This window comes from Bufo gargarizans, chromosome 1, assembly GCF_014858855.1.
Source record: "Bufo gargarizans isolate SCDJY-AF-19 chromosome 1, ASM1485885v1, whole genome shotgun sequence".
Classification (NCBI taxonomy): Eukaryota; Metazoa; Chordata; class Amphibia; order Anura; family Bufonidae; genus Bufo; species Bufo gargarizans.
Window position 1 is genome coordinate 160,842,999 of NC_058080.1, and position 18,862 is coordinate 160,861,860.

Sequence of the window (18,862 nt, forward strand, 5' to 3'; positions counted from 1 at the left end):
GGGGGGGGGGGGAATCTGTGGATGACACACTGCTATGGGGGGATCTGTGGATGACGCACTGCTATGGGGGGGGATCTGTGGATGACGCACTGCTATGGGGGGGGGGGGATCTGTGGATGACGCACTGCTATGGGGGGGGGGATCTGTGGATGACGCACTGCTATGGGGGGGGATCTGTGGATGACGCACTGCTATGGGGGGGGGGGATCTGTGGATGACGCACTGCTATGGGGGGGGGGATCTGTGGATGACGCACTGCTATGGGGGGGGGTCTGTGGATGACGCACTGCTATTAGGGGGGGGGATCTGTGGATGACGCACTGCTATGGGGGGGGGGGGATCTGTGGATGACGCACTGCTATGGGGGGGGGATCTGTGGATGACGCACTGCTATGGGGGGGGGGATCTGTGGATGACGCACTGCTATGGGGGGGGGGGATCTGTGGATGACGCATTGCTATGCGGGGGGGATCTGTGGATGACGCATTGCTATGCGGGGGGGATCTGTGGATGACGCATTGCTATGCGGGGGGGATCTGTGGATGACGCATTGCTATGCGGGGGGGATCTGTGGATGACGCATTGCTATGCGGGGGGGATCTGTGGATGACGCATTGCTATGCGGGGGGGGGATCTGTGGATGACGCACTGCTATGGGGGGGGGATCTGTGGATGACGCATTGCTATGCGGGGGGGGGATCTGTGGATGACGCACTGCTATGGAGGGGGATCTGTGGATGATGCATTTTTATGGGGGGGGTCTGTGGATGACACATATATAGCATCTTATGTAATCCTTAAAGGGCTTCTGTCAGCCCACTAAACCGTTTTTTTTTTTTTGTTTACTAATAATCCCTATACTGTGAGTTCTGCATACAAAAGTTAAATAATCATTTTGGTTCAGTAGAATTTGATAAAAAGCTATTTTTAAAATATGCAAATTACCTTGCTACCAGCAAGTAGGGCGGCTACTTGCTGGTAGCAGCCGCATCCACCGATCCTAATGACGCCCCCTCAGCCGCTCCATCCTCAATGCGCCTGCGCCGGGTGTAGATGTGACGTCATTAGCCTCTCGGATTGAAGATAGGTGCAGGCGCCGGATTTTGATTGCAAACAGGCAGGGCCAGCAGAGAACGATTACGTTCCCTGGCCCTGTCAATCACAATGCGGAGGGGGCGTCATTAGGATCGGAGGATGCGGCTGCTACCAGCAAGTAGCCGCCCTACTTGCTGGTAGCAAGGTAATTTGCATATTTTAAAAATAGCTTTTTTATCAAATTCTACTGAACCAAAATGATTATTTAACTTATGTATGCAGAGCTCACAGTATAGGGATTATTAGTAAACAAAAAAAACAACAAAAAAAAAAAAAAAACGGTTTAGTGGGCTGACAGAAGCCCTTTAACCTCTTGGTTAGCTTTGTTAAAGTAGCGTACTGGTCTATAGTAGTACTCACTATCAAACTACCGTAGCAGACCGGCCGGCAGCGTAACATCACTCACTCCGTCACGCACCTGCTCCTCACACTTTATTAATGAAGCAGGCGCTTGGCGGAGTGAGTGACGTTACGCTGCCAGCCGGCCTGCTATGGTACTTTGTAGGGTGGACTACAACAGAGGATTGCGCTACTTTAACAAAGCTAACCCACTGGTTAAGGATTAAATGACTACACTTTACAATGACTGCTGTGCGCGGGGCCCTGTGTAATAGAGTACAGTGACTGCACCGGGCCCCGCTGCGATCGCAACATCAGCGGCCTCCAGACCCCCCTCCCTCCCCGCTGATACATCGCAGGCCACGCTGTGCAGCATGGCGGCCGTCAATGTACCAGTGTCAGCACATCATTCGCTTTGTAAGACGCACTGCCATTACCTCCCCACTTTTAGAGGGACAAAGTGAGTCTTATAAAGTGAAAAATATGGTAGCTTTCTTAGAATAATCATCATACGGTGATAAGGAAAAATTATTTGCCTCCTTCCAGATTTAATTTTGCATATTTGTCATACCAAATGGTTTTTGCAACTTGGCAACAGGAGTGTAAAACATCGCTTTTGACATTTCTTGACATCTTAGTCATAAATCAGACAGAAAACATTTTTATGAAAATATGCCTACATAAACATATGCCTATAAAAATATGGGGACATTAATGATCCTCCGTGCACTAGAAAACTGGAATAAAAAAGTTGCAAGGTTTGGAGCGCACCATAGTTGGGGCTTTTGGAGCCTTATTCTTTCACTGGAGATATTAGCAAGGCCTCTTTTACACATCAGGGATCCTGGATGTGCGGCGTCTATGGTCTCCAGACAGCACATGTTACCCATTGACTTTCTTCAGTGGTTTTTTACAGACGTAGGTCCGTTTGGAAACCACAGAAGCATGACCTATTTTTGTCAATTTTTACGGATCTTTCAGGCACATTATAGTATATGCAGTGGCAGATTATAATTCCAGCACCGCCCCAGACGCCCACATGCGCACAATAAATTCAGCAACACCGAGCCCTGTCCTGTCGCCCTAAGCTGTGTGGCCGCACAGCTTCTACTGATAGTCCCCGCTTCCTCCCTCTTGCCGAGCTGCTCCTCGCCAGAAGAGGAGGAGGTCAGAGGAGCAGCACGACAAGAAGGAGGAGGCGTTACCAGACTGTCCCCATCGAGTTATCACTGTGTTATCTGGGGTTTTACATAGGACTGCAGAGAACATCTACTACATTATCAATGGTGTTACATAGGACTGCATGGAACATCTACTACATTATCTGTCCCCATAGAGTTATCACTGTGTTATCTGGGGTTTTACATAGGACTGCATGGAACATCTACTACATTATCTGTCCCCATAGAGTTATCACTGTGTTATCTGGGGTTTTACATAGGACTGCATGGAACATCTACTACATTATCTGTCCCCATAGAGTTATCACTGTGTTATCTGGGGTTTTACATAGGACTGCATGGAACATCTACTACATTATCTGTACCCATAGAGTTATCACTGTGTTATCTGGGGTTTTACACAGAACTGCAGAGAACATCTACTACATTATCTGTGGGGTTACATAGGACTGCTGATGACATCTATTACATTATCTGTCCCCATAGAGTTATCTGAAGTATTGCATAAGACTGCAGAGAACATCTACTACATTATCTGTACTCTAAGAGTTACGAGTCTGTTATCAGTGGTGTTACATAGGACTGCAGAGAACATCTACTACATTACCTGTACCCAGAAAGTTATCAATGTATAATCTGGGGCGCATAGGACTGCAGATGACATCTACTAGATTACTTGTACTCATTTGTAGTAGACGGCACCTGCAGTCCTATGTAATACCACAGAGAACACAGTGATAACTCTGAGTACAGTGTAGTAGATGGTACTTGCAGTCATATGTAACACCACAGATAACATAGGTTTCTCCAGGATTCACATATTGATGGACTATCCTCAGGATAGGTCATCAATATGAGATTGCCAGGTCCGACTTTCAGCACCCCTGCTGATCAGCAGTTTGAGGAGAACGTGGTCTCCAGTACGCGATGCGGCCTCCTCGTACATGTGATAGCAGCATTCACTTGGATGGGACTGAGGTGCTCCTAGGCCCCGTGACTGATGAAGGTGACATGTCACAAGACCTAGGAAGAGGTTGCAGCACTCATGGAGCAGCGCAGCCTCTTCATAGAGGAAAAAAAAAATATTGGGCTGCACACAGAAGGGGAGATGTCAGGGGAAAATGGAAGGAGGGGGCCCAAGTTGGGTAGACGGCCCAGAGCCTATGACGCATTTAATCCACCCCCGAGTCTGTGGGTTGTGAAAACCAAGGGCACATCACAGATGCCATCGATATTGGGTCCGTGCTGATCAAGGATCAGAGTTTGGAAGGGAAGAGTTGGAACAATGCAGTGGAAAAGTCGATAAAATCCACATGTGGTGTGAATTTTGCTGATTTGCATTTCCGGTCGAATTTAACATTGCCAAAAATCCTCAGCAGACCCACCAAGTGTGGCCATATTCTGCATCTCGTCTTGATCTAAGCATCGGGATTCACATTTTTTCCGAGGGTCCATACACTAGTGAATTTAAAAGAAAAAAAGCTAAAACGCTAGAAAAACTTAATTTTCGCCCACCTGCCAATTCACCACCAATTTTTTCTCACCCAATAGCATATTTTTCATGGTGGATTTTTCCCCTACAGAGAAGGTGATGTAAGACACCTGTAAAGGATGCCAACAGATGCAGCACGTTGTGTTTTAGAGTAAAAGAGACAAAAAATACCACCTAATTAACAAAAACACAAACTGTGTGTGTTCTGCTCATATTTCTCAAAGATGTTCAACTAAGGCCTCTTTCACACGGGTGTCATGTTTTTTGCCCGGATAAGAGGCGGGTGCGTTGCGGGAAAATGCGCAATTTTCCCGCGCGAGTGCAAAACATTGTCATGCGTTTTGCACTCGCGTGAGAAAAATCGCGCATGTTTGGTACCCAAACCCGAACTTCTTCACAGAAGTTCGGGCTTGGGATTGATGTTCTGAAGATTGTATTATTTTCCCTTATAACATGGTTATAAAGGAAAATAATAGCATTCTGACTACAGAATGCATAGTATAATAGTGCTGGAAGGGTTAAAAAAATAAAAAAGTTAACTCACCTTATCCTCTTGTTCGCGTAGTTCGTTCCCGGTCTGTTCTTTGCTAGCTGTGGGCTTGGGCTGAATGACCTGTGGTGACGTCAGATCACATGCTCCAATCACATGGTCCATCACCATGGTGATGGAGCATGTGATCTGACATCATCAAAGGTCCTTTAGCCCAAGCCCACAGCTAGCAAAGAACAGACCGGGAACGAACTACGCAAACAAGAGGATAAGGTGAGTTAACTTTTTTATTTTTTTAACCCTTCCAGCACTATTATACTATGAATTCTGTAGTCAGAATGCTATTATTTTCCCTTATAACCATGTTATAAGGGAAAATAATACAGTGAATAGACTGTCACCTAGAACCCATGCGTGAAAATCGCACCGCATCCGCACTTGCTTGCGGATGCTTGCGATTTTCACGCAGCCCCATTCACTTCTATGGGGCCTGCGTTGCGTAAAAAACGCACAAAATAGAGCATGCTGCGATTTTCACGCAACGCATAAGTGATGCGTGAAAATCACCGCTCATGTGAACAGCCCCATAGAAATGAATGGGTCAGGATTCAGTGCGGGTGCAATGCGTTCAACTCACGCATCGCACCCGTGCGGAATACTCGTTCGTGTGAAAGGGGCCTAAGGCTACTTTCACACTAGCGTTACAGTTTTCCGGTATTGAGTTCCATCCTAGGGGCTCAATACCGGAAAAAAAACCGCATCAGTTTTGTCCTAATGTCTTCTGAACGGAAAGCAATCTGTTCAGTATGCATCAGGGTGTCTTCCGTTCCGTCCCTTGTACGATATTTGGCCGGAGAAAATACTGCAACATGCTGCAGTATTTTGCACATGCGCAGACCTTTAAAAATGTAAAAAATAAATAAATACCGGATCCGTTTTTACGGATGACACCGGAGAGACAGATCCGGTATTTCAATGCATTTGTCAAATGGATCCAAATCTGGAAACAAATTATATCAGTTTGCGCACGGATTTCCGGATCTGGCAGGCAGTTCCGGCCACGCAACTGCCTGTCGGATTCTTCTAACGCTAGTGTGAAAGTACCCTTACATCTGGAGCTGATGTATTTACTGGGGAAAAAAGGCAGGTGCAAAAAACTTCAGCACAAATCTAAGTCTGAAAGAAGACTAAAGTTTTTCTTGTTGCTCTTTGATAATTAAAGGGTTGTCAGATTCAAAATGCTCTCATGGCAGACTGCCACTTTCACCAGCCCCTTCCAATCCAGCACAGCCACTCATTCTGCAACGGTGATGTCCTACATACCACTGAAGGCAATCATTGACTCCAAGAGTGTACAACACCGCTGAGGCCAGCAATGGGCTGTAGCGCCATACAAGACATCACTGCTGCAGGCACATCTGCATCCACATACAGCATGACTGCAGCGTGAAGGAGAGAAAGGAGCAGCCACGTTAGATCAGAGGGGGATGGTAAAGGTTAGTTAAAGGGGTCCCTCTGGATAGATCATCAGCATCTGATCAGCGGGGGTCCGACACCCGGGACCCCCGCCGATCAGCTGTTTGAGAAGGTAGCGGCGCCGCGGCCTTCTCACTGTTTACCGCTGGCCCAGTGACGTCACGACTAGTATCACTGACCTGTGGCGACCTGGGCGTGGCTAAGCTCCGTTCCCTTAAATGGAGTTTGGCCCCGCCCACACCAGTTGATACAAGTTGTGAAGTCACTCGGCCAGCGCTAAACAGTGTGAAGGCTGCGGCGGGTGTCGGACCCCCGCCTATCAGATGCTGATGATCTATCCAGAGGATACAAAGTGCAGAACCCCTTTAAAGCTTTTTTTTTTTTTTTTTTTTTTTTTAACTCGCTCCACAGCAGTTTGCCATAAGAGATTTTTAATTCTGACAACCCCTTTGAGGTTTAAAATCAAATTACACTCACTGTGAAACCTCAAACAGTTTGGATAGTCTTATAAGGAAAAGAAATGTGCAGGAAACATCAGAAGGCCTAAAGGATGACAGAAAAACGTGACTGTGCCCATTTGCTCTATTTCTCCTTTAAGGAACGCTGAACTACGCAGATTATTATTACTTGTGACAGACGAACCCTGAAGAAGGAAGCTGCCAGGCCGAAAAACGATGGAATACATACCATAAATGATTAGCTTTCAGAACTGCAAACAAACGTCATATACAGTGCATGCGGAAAGTCTTAGGACCCTTTCACTGCTTTCACATATTGATGTGTTACGGCTGTGTGCAAAAAAAAAAAAAAAAAAAAAAAAAAAAAGCTCTAGTTTTTCCCCCCCATCATTCGGCATGCGATACCCCATAATGAGAAAATGAAAACAGAATGTTTAAAAGCTTTGATAATTTACTTTAACCCCTTAAGGACTCAGCCCTATTTCACCTTAAGGACCAGGCCATTTTTTGCAAATCTGACCAGTGTCACTTTATCTGGTGATAACTTTAAAACGCTTTGACTTATCCAGGCCGTTCTGAGATAGTTTTTTCGTCACATATTTTACTTCATGACACTGGTAAAATGAAGTAAAAAAAATATTTTTTTTTGCATAAAAAAAAAAACTAATTTACCAAAATCTTTGAAAAATTAGCAAATTTCTAAGTTTCTGTTTCTATACTTCTGTAATACATAGTAATACCCCCAAAAATTGTGATGACTTTACATTCCCCATATGTCTAATTCCTGATTGAATTATTTTGGGAATGATATTTTATTTTTTGGGGATGTTACAAGGCTTAGAAGTTTAGAGGCAAATCTTGAAATTTTTCAAAAAATTACAAAAACCCAATTTTTAGGGACCACTACAGCTCTGAAGTCACTTTGCGAGGCTTACATAATAGAAAACCGCCCAAAAATGACCCCATTCTATAAACTACACCCCTCAAGGTATTCAAAACTGATTTTACAAACTTTGTTAACCCTTTAGGTGTTGCACAAGAGTTATTGGCAAATGGGGAGATTTGAGAATTTCATTTTTTTGCCTAATTTTCCATTTTAACCCATTTTTTCCACTAACAAAGCAAGGGTTAACAGCCAAACAAGACTGTATCTTTATTGCCCTGACTCTGCCGTTTACAGAAACACCCCATATGTGGCCGTAAACTACTGTACAGGCACACAGCAGGGCGTAGAGGGAACGGTGCGCCGTATGGCTTTTGGAAGCCAGATTTTGCTGGACACCATATCCCTTTTGAAGCCCCCCTGATGCACCCCTAGAGTAGAAACTCCAAAAAGTGACTCCATCTAAGAAACTACACCCCTCAAGGTATTCAAAACTGATTTTACAAACTTTGTTAACCTTTTAGCTGTTTTAATGGAAAATAGAGATACAATTTCAAAATTTCACTTTTTTGGCAGATTTTCCATTTTAATATTTTTTTTCCAGTTACAAAGCAAGGGTTAACAGCCAAACAAAACTCATTATTTATGGCCCTGATTCTGTAGTTTGCAGAAACACCCCATATGTGGTTGTAAACTGCTGTACGGGCACACAGTAGGGCGTAGAGGGAAAGGCGCGCCGTATGGTTTTTGGAAGGCAGATTTTGCTGGACTGGTTTTTTGACACCATGTCCCATTTGAAGCCCCCCTGATGCACCCCTAGAGTAGAAACTGACCCCATTTTAGAAACTACGGGATAGGGTGGCAGTTTTGTTGGTACTAGTTTAGGGTACATATGATTTTTGGTTGCTCTATATTACACTTTTTGTGCAGCAAGGTAACAAGAAATAGCTTTTTTGGCACGCTTTTTTTGTTATTTACAACATTCATCTAACAGGTTAGATCATGTGGTAATTTATAGAGCAGGTTGTCACGGACGCGGCGATACCTAATATGTATACAATTTTTTTTATTTATGTAAGTTTTACACAATGATTTCATTTTTAAAACAAAAAAAATGTTTTAGTGTCTCCATAGTCTAAGAGCCATAGTTTTTACAGTTTTTGGGCGATTATCTTAAAGGGAACCTGTCACCGCGATTTTGGGTATAGAGCTGAGGACATGGGTTGCTAGATGGCCTCTAGCACATCTGCAATACCCAGTCCCCATAGCTCGGTGTGCTTTTATTGTGTAAATAACCCGATTTGATACATATGCAAATTAACCTGAGATGAGTCCTGTATGTAAGATGAGTCAGGGACAGGACTCATCTCAGGTTCATTTGCATATGTATCAAATCGTTTTGTTTACACAATAAAAGCACACAGAGCTATGGGGGCTGGATATTGCGGATGTGCTAGGGGCAATCTAGCAACCCATGTCCTCGTCTCTCTCCACAAAATCCTGGTGACATTTTTTGCGGGATGAGATGACGATTTGATTGGCACTATTTTAGGGTTCATATGACTTTTTGATCGCTTGCTATTACACTTTTTGTGACGTAAGATGACAAAAAATAGCTTTTTTACGGTGGTCATCTGAGGGGTTAGGTCATGTGATATTTTTATAGAGCCGGTCGATACGGACGCGGCGATACCCAATATGTATACTTTTTTATTTAAGTTTTACACAATGATTTCATTTTTGAAACAAAAATAAATAAATCATCTTTTAGTGTCTCCATAGTCTAAGAGCCATAGTTTTTGGGCTATTATCTTGAGTAGGGTATGATTTTTGCGGGATGAGATGACGATTTGATTGGTACTATTTTGGCGTACATTCGACTTTTTTTATCACTTTTATTACCTTTTTGGGGAAGTAAGGTGAGCGAATAGAATTCGGAGGGTACATCTGAAGTCGATTTGCTAAAAACTCCCTTGTAATACTGTACGGAGTTTCCGCACCATACAGCGTTAGAATGTATTGGCTCAGATGCGCGAGACTTCAGTTCCCAGTGGTACCTTGGAAGCAAACCCAAGGTTTTTTACAATGAATTCCTGAAGCTTTTACACAAATAATTTCGGCTCACCTGAGCCAATACATTCTAATACTGTATATGGCGGGAACTCTGGGCAGCATTACAACGTTTTTAGCAAATCGACTTCGGATAAAGTCTCCTCAAAATTTATTTAAAAAAATAATAATTATATTATATATCATACATCCCAACTTTTGAAAATTGCAGAGGGACAATGTGTGCGGCATCACAGCAGTTTTTTCGTACTAGGCCGGGTCTCTAACTCCGCCCTAAGCGTAATTACTGGAGCCCCTGCCGCCATTTTTCTTCTTGCGCTTCAATGTCCATATAAATATTAGCTCATAAATAATCTGATTAAAGATATTTTAAGGTCAAAATTGCACCAAGTAAGGAAGTTCTGGTCTAATATACAGGTAGTTTAGTAAGTAGTAGAGATAAGCGAATTTCCGCTTATGAAATTCGTTCACACTTCGTTTGGTGGTAAAAGCAGAACTGCGTTAGCGATTCCGTTACCACGAACCATAAGGCAAGTCTATGACGTTCCGGCATGGTCCACAATGCAAGTCAATGGGGAGGGATCCGTATTCTCTGCTACAATAGAAAACGGATCCATCCCCATTGACTTTCAGTGGAGTTAATGACGGATCCGTCTTGGCAATGTTAGGGCTCTTTCACACCTGCGTTCTTTTCTTCCGGCATAGAGTTCCGTCGTCGGGGCTCTATGCCGGAAGAATCCTGATCAGTTTTATCCGAATGCATTCTGAATGGAGTGAAATCCGTTCAGGATGCATCAGGATGTCTTCAGTTCCGGAACGGAACGTTTGGAGAAAATACCACAGCATGCTGCGCTTTTTGCTCCGGCCAAAAATCCTGAAGACTTGCCGCAAGGCCGGATCCGGAATTAATGCCCATTGAAAGGCATTGATCCGGATCCGGCCTTAAGCTAAACGTCGTTTCGGCGCATTGCCGGATCCGACGTTTAGCTTTTTCTGAATGGTTACCATGGCTGCCGGGACGCTAAAGTCCCGGCAGCCATGGTAAAGTGTAGCGGGGAGCGGGGGGGGAGCAGCATACTTACCATCCGTGCGGCTCCCGGGGCGCTCCAGAGTGACGTCAGGGCGCCCCAAGCGCATGGATCACGTGATCGCATGTACACGTCATCCATGCGCATGGGGCGCTCTGACGTCATTCTGGAGCGCCCGGGAGCCCCGCGGACTGTTAGTATACCGCTCCCCACTACTACTATGGCAACCAGGACTTTAATAGCGTCCTGGCTGCCATAGTAACACTGAAAGCATTTTGAAGACGGATCCGTCTTCAAATGCTTTCAGTACACTTGTGTTTTTCCGGATCCGGCGTGTAATTCCGGCAAGTGGAGTACACGCCGGATCCGGACAACGCAAGTGTGAAAGAGGCCTTAAAGATAATACAACCGGATCCGGTAATAACAGATGCAGACGGTTGTATTATCAGTAACGGAAGGGTTTTTGCTGAGCCCTGCCGGATCCAGTAAACACCAGTGTGAAAGTAGCCTAGATTTATTAATGCACATTTATGTATTACCTGCAATTTTCCAGGTACAAAAATAGGGACATTTAAGGATCAAAGAGGGACACTTGGGAGGTATGATAAATATATATATATATACACACACAAATGATGTGAATAAGACTCGGGCCCAGCCTGGTCCATACAACTTATAATTGCAGCCCCCCCTCACAGACACGTGCACAGCATATGTCCCCTCACACACATACCGCTTGTCCCCTAACGTCACAAGTGAAACTGGAGGCTGCACCACGCGGGAATATAACCATCACTTACCATTGTGACGTCACAATCTCTGATTACACAGGCCTTATACACGGAATCTCTCCCACAGTAGACGATAACCGTAAGATCCTAGTGAAGGTAAAGGACCTTTCATGACGTCACGACCATGTGCTCAGTCACATGTGTGGGCGGGGTTAAGCTGCTGGTTGATAGTCATGTGGTCTGTGTGTTTCCGGAGCCTTTTGACACCGTGGTGATGTGCACCTGGCAGGCTGCTGTCAGCACACTCAGCTCTACAGTGTACACAGTCTGTACCATGTGATACACACTCAGCTCTGCAGTGTACATAGTCTGTACCATGTGATACACACTCAGCTCTGCAGTGTACACAGTCTGTACCATGTGATACACACTCAGCTCTGCAGTGTACACAGTCTGTACCATGTGATACACACTCAGCTCTGCAGTGTACATAGTCTGTACCATGTGATACACACTCAGCTCTGCAGTGCACAGTCTGTACCATGTGATACATACTCAGCTCTGAAGTGTACACAGTCTGTACCATGTGATACACACTCAGCTCTGCAGTGTACAGTCTGCACCATGTGATACATACTCAGCTCTGCAGTGCACAGTCTGTACCATGTGATACACACTCAGCTCTGCAGTGCACAGTCTGTACCATGTGATACACACTCAGCTCTGCAGTGCACAGTCTGTACCATGTGATACACACTCAGCTCTGCAGTGCACAGTCTGTACCATGTGATACGCACTCGGGGATACACTTTTTACAGCTGGGTAGGAGGTGACATGTAGCAAACGTGTGGACCTGTAATAGTGCATTGGAAGCTGCAGAGCTTTGTGTGTACTGCATGTGATATAGTGCGCTGTGCAGAGCTGGCTGACAGTCTGGTTGTGTGTGTCATGTACAGTGCTGGGACCTGCACAATTTACTCTACGGATGCAGCCACGACTTTATATATAGCCATATACTGTATATAGTAAGCGTTAGCGATCCAATCATGGGTCGTGGTCATTTCATCAGAAATAACGTTATGTAGCTGACTGACATTAGTGATGTGGTAATGTCAGCACTACATAACAGTATGCTTTATAACTCCCTGCCTGCCACGTGTCCTTCACTCACTGCGCCTGCGCCGAATACTAAACTGGACTGCGCAGGCGCGGGATTTACGGGACACTGAGGAGAACTCGAAAGTCAATCAACTGGACCTGGGCGTGCCAAAGGGTGCGCAGACCAAACCTCTAGGCGCTGAAGCAACTGAATGGGTCCGCATCCATGATGCGGAGTGCACATGGGCCGGCGCCCGTACAGTATATTGCAGACCCGCCATATGCGGGCCACAATACGGCCACACAACGTTTGTGTGCAAGAGGCCTAAGTATGTATGCTAGGAGTTGTAGTTTCACAACAGCTGGAGTGCTGAAGGTTGCTGATCCCTGATGTAAGCCATTAACAGTGGTGAGTGTAACACTTCTCCTGAAACCGTGGTTTTATCCCCTGCCGGCGCGCTTCTCCACACATGCTCGAAGTCACGCAGGCAGCGGCCTCCTAGCTTCAAGTCACGGTAACCACGCCCCCTTCTGTGCCCTTCGCGGTGACTGGCTTTGCCGAACTCTCGTGCATAACCGCTGTCAGTCAGAGGGCATGGAAGGAGGCGCCGTTACCGTGACTTCAAGCAAGGAGGCCGCTGCCTGCGTGACTTCGAGCATGCGTGGAGAAGCGCGCCGGCAGGGGATAAAACCACGGTTTCAGTACTTTTGCTGCATCTGCCTTCAGTAAAGGCATCATCAGAAACACTCTGCGGGCTACACGCAGGTACTGCTGGCGGCTTGGGATCGTTTTGGGAGGTGACGGGTTCCCTTTAAACCCTGGTGTTCTGCATAGTGGGAATGATTTTAATTAATTTCAGCTAGCTACTCTAAAAAACTGCGTCCTGAATGCTTGTCAGAGCGGCAGTGTGTGCCAGCACCCTAGGGCCCCTTTCACATGAGCATTACGGATTGGCTCCGGATGCGTTCAGTGAAACTCGCACCATTTTGCACACAAGTTCAGTCAGTTTTGTCTGCGATTGTGTTCGGTGTTTTCGTTTTTTCCCACGCAATTTAGTTTTGATGCTTTTTTCACACGCTTGGAAAGAAAAACCCTGAAGATTAACAAACACCATCTCCTACCAACCATCAGTGAAAAACGTTTTTCACTGAAGCCCCATTCACTTCTAAGGGCTGTTTCACACGAGCGGATGCCGTGCGTGGCATCCGCTCCGTGAAAGAGTGCCAAGACCCGATGCGGACAGCAGAGGCACGGAGCATTAACATGACTGATAATGCTCCGTGCCTCTCTGTGATCTCTTTACTACAAAATCACACTGTGGGACCAGGACTGTGTGAAAAACGTACACTATAGAACATACTGCGATTTTTTTTTCCTGAACACAGAAATGATGCGTAACAATAATGTGCACAGGCCCATTGAATTGAATGGTCAGGATTCAGTGCAGGAGCTATGCATTCACTTCACTCATTGCACCCATGCGGAAAACTCGCTTGTGTGAAAGGGACCTAAGGGCTCTAGCGTTTCCCTTGGGGGAGTGACGCTTCTTGTGAAGTCTGGACTACAGAAGCACACAGAATTATCATGATTGACAATGCTGTGTGCCTCTGCCCGACCTTTCTGTAAGGCCTCATGCACACGACCGTTGTGTGCATCCGTGGCCGTTGTGACTTTCAATGGGTCCGTGGAAAAATCGGAAAATGCACCGTTTGGCAGCCGCATCCGTGATCCGTTTTTCCTGGCCGTGAAAAAAATATGACCTGTCCTATTTTTTTCACGGCCAACAGTTCACGGACCCATTCAAGTCAACGGGTCCGTGAAAAAACACGGATGCACACAAGATTGTCATCCGCGTCCGTGATCCGTGTCCGTTTTTTCCTATCATTTCAATGGCAAACTTGACTTAGATTTTTTTTGTTCATTTTTCATGTCCGTGGATCCTCCAAAAATCAAAGAAGACCCACGGACGAAAAAACGGTCACGGATCGCGGACATTAAAAAAAAACGGTTGTGTGCATGAGGCCTAACAGAATGATACTGACAGCTTTATGTCACTATTAGTGTTAAGCGAACTTGTATTTCAAGTTTGGCGTCTAAAGTTCAGGTTCGGGTTATCGAAGAATCGCGTTATAGATTCCGCTACCATGGACCAAGTTATTCTCCGTGGTAGCGGAATCCATAACGCGATTCTTCGATAACCCGAACTTTAGACACAGAACTTAAAGGGAACCTGTCACCAGGATTTTGTGTATAGAGCTGAGGACATGGGTTGTTAGATGGCCGCTAGCACATCCGCAATACCCAGTCCCCGTAGCTCTGTGTGCTTTTATTGTGTAAAAAAACCGATTTGATACATATGCAAATTAACCTGTGATGAGTCCTGTATGTGAGATGAGTCAGGGACCAGGACTCCTCTCAGGTTAATTTGCATATGTATCAAATCTTTTTTTTTACACAATAAAAGCACACAGAGCTATGGGGACTGGGTATTGCGGATGTGCTAGCGGCCATCTAGCAACCCATGTCATCAGCTCTGTACACAAAATCCTGATGACAGGTTCCCTTTAAAACACTCAATACTAGTCACTATGATTCGGTAGTGTCAAGACCGTACGATCCCTGTCTCACAAGGAGCGTGATTCCTGCAAGGGACCCGCTCGTGTGAAAGAGCCCCAAATGCGGTTTTTATTTTTTGCATTTACTGCTTATATTTTTACTATTTAAAAGTGACCAGGATTTATGCCCATCCAAGTGCTCTTGACTGTCGATATCATGGACTTACTCTTTTTAATCATGTGTACTCAATAAAAATCTTTTTGCTTTTCTATACAACTGTGTGGCAGTGTGCTAGTTTGTGGTTTGTCGAAGTTATGTAAGTTATGACGAGGCGCACACATTGTCATAAATTAGACAAATCTAACGGCAGAGCAAGGGGGAAACTAGGACCAGTGTAAAAAGCTGGTGTTAGTAAATGTGCCCCATTACCTCCTGACCAAGTGCAGCCATTTTCCCAGCTAGTACTTTGGGCAAACTTGCAGGTCTGTAGCTGGCATGTAATGGGGTGCAAGTGTACCCCAAAATATCAATGTACCGCCAGTTTGGGCACGTCTTGCTGCTTGCTTCTGCAGCCTGCCCTATCTGTAGTTCTGACAAGCTCCCCCACCCCTTCAGCCTGGTCTCCTAAGGCCTCTTTCACACAAACAAAACGGATTGTGTCAGGGTGCGTTCAGTGAAAATCGCACCATTTCGCAAGCAAGTTCAGCGCAGGTGCAATCAGTTTTGATGAGTTTTTCACACGCGTGAATAAAAAAACTGAAGGTTTATACATCTCCTAGCAACCATCTGTGAAAAACGCGCTGCAGTCACCTGACCTTCTGCAGCGTCAGGTGAGAGTGCGCCCTGTGCATCCTGACACTGCAGGCAGCCAGGACACAGCAGCATGGGCCCCGGGAACAGCAAGTAGGAGGAGGGGTAAGTACAGCGCTTCTCTCCCCCTCCTTCTGCGTACTAGTAAGTGCTTCCATAATGGAAGCGCTCACTAGTATTCCCTTTGTAAGATGCACTGCATCTTATAAACGGAAATATACAGCACCACTGGTTATGGGAGCCCCATTCACTTCTATGGTGTCAGGGCTGCGTGAAAAGTGCAGAATATAGAACATATTCGTAACAATAGGGCCCCCATGGCCAGTTGTGTTGTATATTTCCGTTTATAAGATGCAGTGCATCTTACAAAGGGAATACTAGTGAGCGCTTCCATTATGGAAGCACTTACTAGTACGCAGAAGGAGGGGGAGAGAAGCGCATTACTTACCCCTCCTCCTACTTGCTGTTCCCGGGGCCCGTGCTGCTGTGTCCTGGCGGCATGCAGCGTCAGTATGTACAGGGCGCACTCTCACCTGACGCTGCAGGAGGTCAGGTGACTGCTGCGCAGGCCCTGGGAACAGAAGAGAACGGGAGACCAGCAAAGATAAGTTTATTTATTTTATGGTCTGATATGGGGGTCTGAAGGGTCTGATGAGAGATTTAAGGGCTCTGAAGAGTCTGATTGACATTAGAGATCTCGGAGAAGGCAGCAACAGCAGGGACCACACTCCTGTCGTCAGACAGCTGCGTGGCGGCTGTTGCTACCTCCTCTTCCTCATCCGATGCCATGAATGGCTGCGCATCTGTAAGGTCTGGGAATGGATGGGAAAATAATTCCTCTGACTCGAGTGGAGAGGCTATGGTGGAGGTGGTATCTTTAGGGGTGCACATAGCAGAGAGTGAGGAGGGTGCAGATACAGAGGATGAGGAGGGTGCATAAGAGGAAGGCTGAGTGAGCCACTCAACCAACTCTGGTGTGTCCTTTGACGTAATCGCACCAGAGCGATTGTTTGGTGGAAGCCGGTGTATTGTAGGCCTCAATCAATATTTTATGCAAGCCGGTGTATCACACCCCTCAATCAGTATTTTGTGGAAGCAGGTATATCAATCCTCTTTTAGTATTTTGTGGAAACAGATATATAGAAGAAGAAGAAGAAGAAAATCCCTTTATTGTCCCTCAGTGGGGAAATTTTGGCATAACAGCAGCAATCCCATTCACAACAGGAGCAAAAAAAGAGTAATTTGAAATTAAAGAGTAAAATACAAGAAAAACATAACACAGAATTTACTTAAAAAATTCACTACTGGGTTTCTGGGAACAGTGGTGGTTATACATCCTAACCACTGCTGGGAGGAAGGACATCCGATAACGTTCCTTCGTTCACCTAGGATGCAGCAGTCTGTCACTGAAGGAGCTCTCCAGCTCCACCACAGCTTAGTGCATGGGGTGGGAGACATTGTCTAACAATGATGTTCATTTTGCTAGAGTTCTTTTGTCACCCACCTCCTGCACTGGATCAAGGGGACAACCTAGAACAGAGCTGGCCTTCTTAATGAGCTTATCTAATCTCTGTCTCTTAGACACAGATAAGCTGCTCCCCCAACAAACCACACCATAGAATATGGCTGATGCCACCACTGAGTCAAAGAAGGTCTTTAGGAGCGTCCCCTACACTCCAAATGACCCCAGTCTCAACAGATAGAGTCTGCTCTGACCCTTTTTGAAAAGAGCATCAATGTTATGGCTCCAGTCCAGTTTGTTGTTCAGGTGAATACCCAGGTACTTATAAGAGTCCACCACCTCAATGTCCGTTCCCTGTATGTTCAACGGAACCAAAACAGAGGGCTTGTGTCTGCGGAAATCCACCACCAGCTCCTTGGTTTTGCCTGCGTTGATCTGGAGCTGGTTCTGCTAACACCAGTAGAACCCCTTAATGAGTATTGGCTGGAAACCGGTATGTTCAAACCCCATAATCAATATTCGGTGGAAGCTGGTGTATTGCAGGCCTCAATCAATATTTGGTGGAAGCCGGTATATCTATCCCCTCTATCAGTATTTTGTGGAAACAGGTATATAGAACCCTTAACGAAAATTTGCTGAACACCGGTATATCAAGCACCTTAATAAATATTTGGTAGAAGCCGGTGTATCAAACCCCTCAATCAATATTTTTTGGAAGCCGGTGTATCACACCCCTCATACAGTATTTTGTAGAAGCAGGTATATCAAACCCCTTAATCAGTATTTTGTGGAAGCAGGTATATCGCAACCCTCAATCAGTTTTTTTGGGGGGGGCAACAGGTATATCACACCAGTTGCAATTAGTTATTCCAATAGCGTTTGTCCCTCTATCTAGCTGCGGTATCTCAGCAGAACCGCATACAACTGCTGCACAATACAAATACACTATAATTAAATTTCTATATTAGAAGGTATATTATAGGTCTAATATGATACGTTAGAATGTAGATGGGGCTCTCCCAATGCTATTATAAAAAAGGTGCACTGACCTCTGTGATTCACCTTATCACAAAATATGAAAATTGAATAGTTTAAAAGAAGGGGTTGGCACTCCAATTTCAGAATCACTCCAATTTTAAGAAAAAAAAAATGTTTACATTTTTTACGTTTTGTGAGCAATACGAATAGATGAGTTGGTATTATTGATCACTATCGATTATTTTATAAGGGGGATGCTAGTAAGTCATCTGTTGTCACGCCGGACGGGATCTCAGACATACAGATAAACCAGCAAACCAGGCTCTAGGCGAGAAGCAGGGGAAGGGTCACCTCCTAGCAACTCCCTGCCTGCTCTGCTCAGCCCACATACACACCTTAATGGTAGGAATGATGTGTCTTTGTGCCTTGACTAAAACACCCTGGATTCCCTGAGATGGTGAAAAAGGGGAATAGGAGCAGCCTGCTCGCACAGAACCTGGGATGGGAGAGATGACACCAACACAACCAAGATAGCAAACAACAAAAACTGAAACCACACTAATCTTTTCTGAGCTGGAACAGACAACCTTCCCTCCTTGCTTCCAAGGCCAGAATGATTTCTATAACCCGCTCAGAGCACTGGGATAGAGAGCCATTTAAACTAATGACCCCACCCAGTGCCACTGATGGGAGGCAGATCCAGCACGGCTCCTA

General features: G+C 45.5%; 1 protein-coding gene across 1 annotated transcript in view; it reads right to left on the reverse strand.

Moving 5' to 3' along the window:
- Window positions 1–11,450, reverse strand: part of TMA16 (translation machinery associated 16 homolog) — a 66,195-nt gene extending 54,745 nt beyond the window's left edge. Inside the window, exon 1 of the mRNA XM_044299900.1 lies at window positions 11,313–11,450. Within this exon, the coding sequence (XP_044155835.1) occupies window positions 11,313–11,315 (3 nt within the window). The 5' untranslated portion in view covers window positions 11,316–11,450. The remainder of the gene's footprint in view (window positions 1–11,312) is intronic.
- Window positions 11,451–18,862: the final 7,412 nt, after the last annotated feature.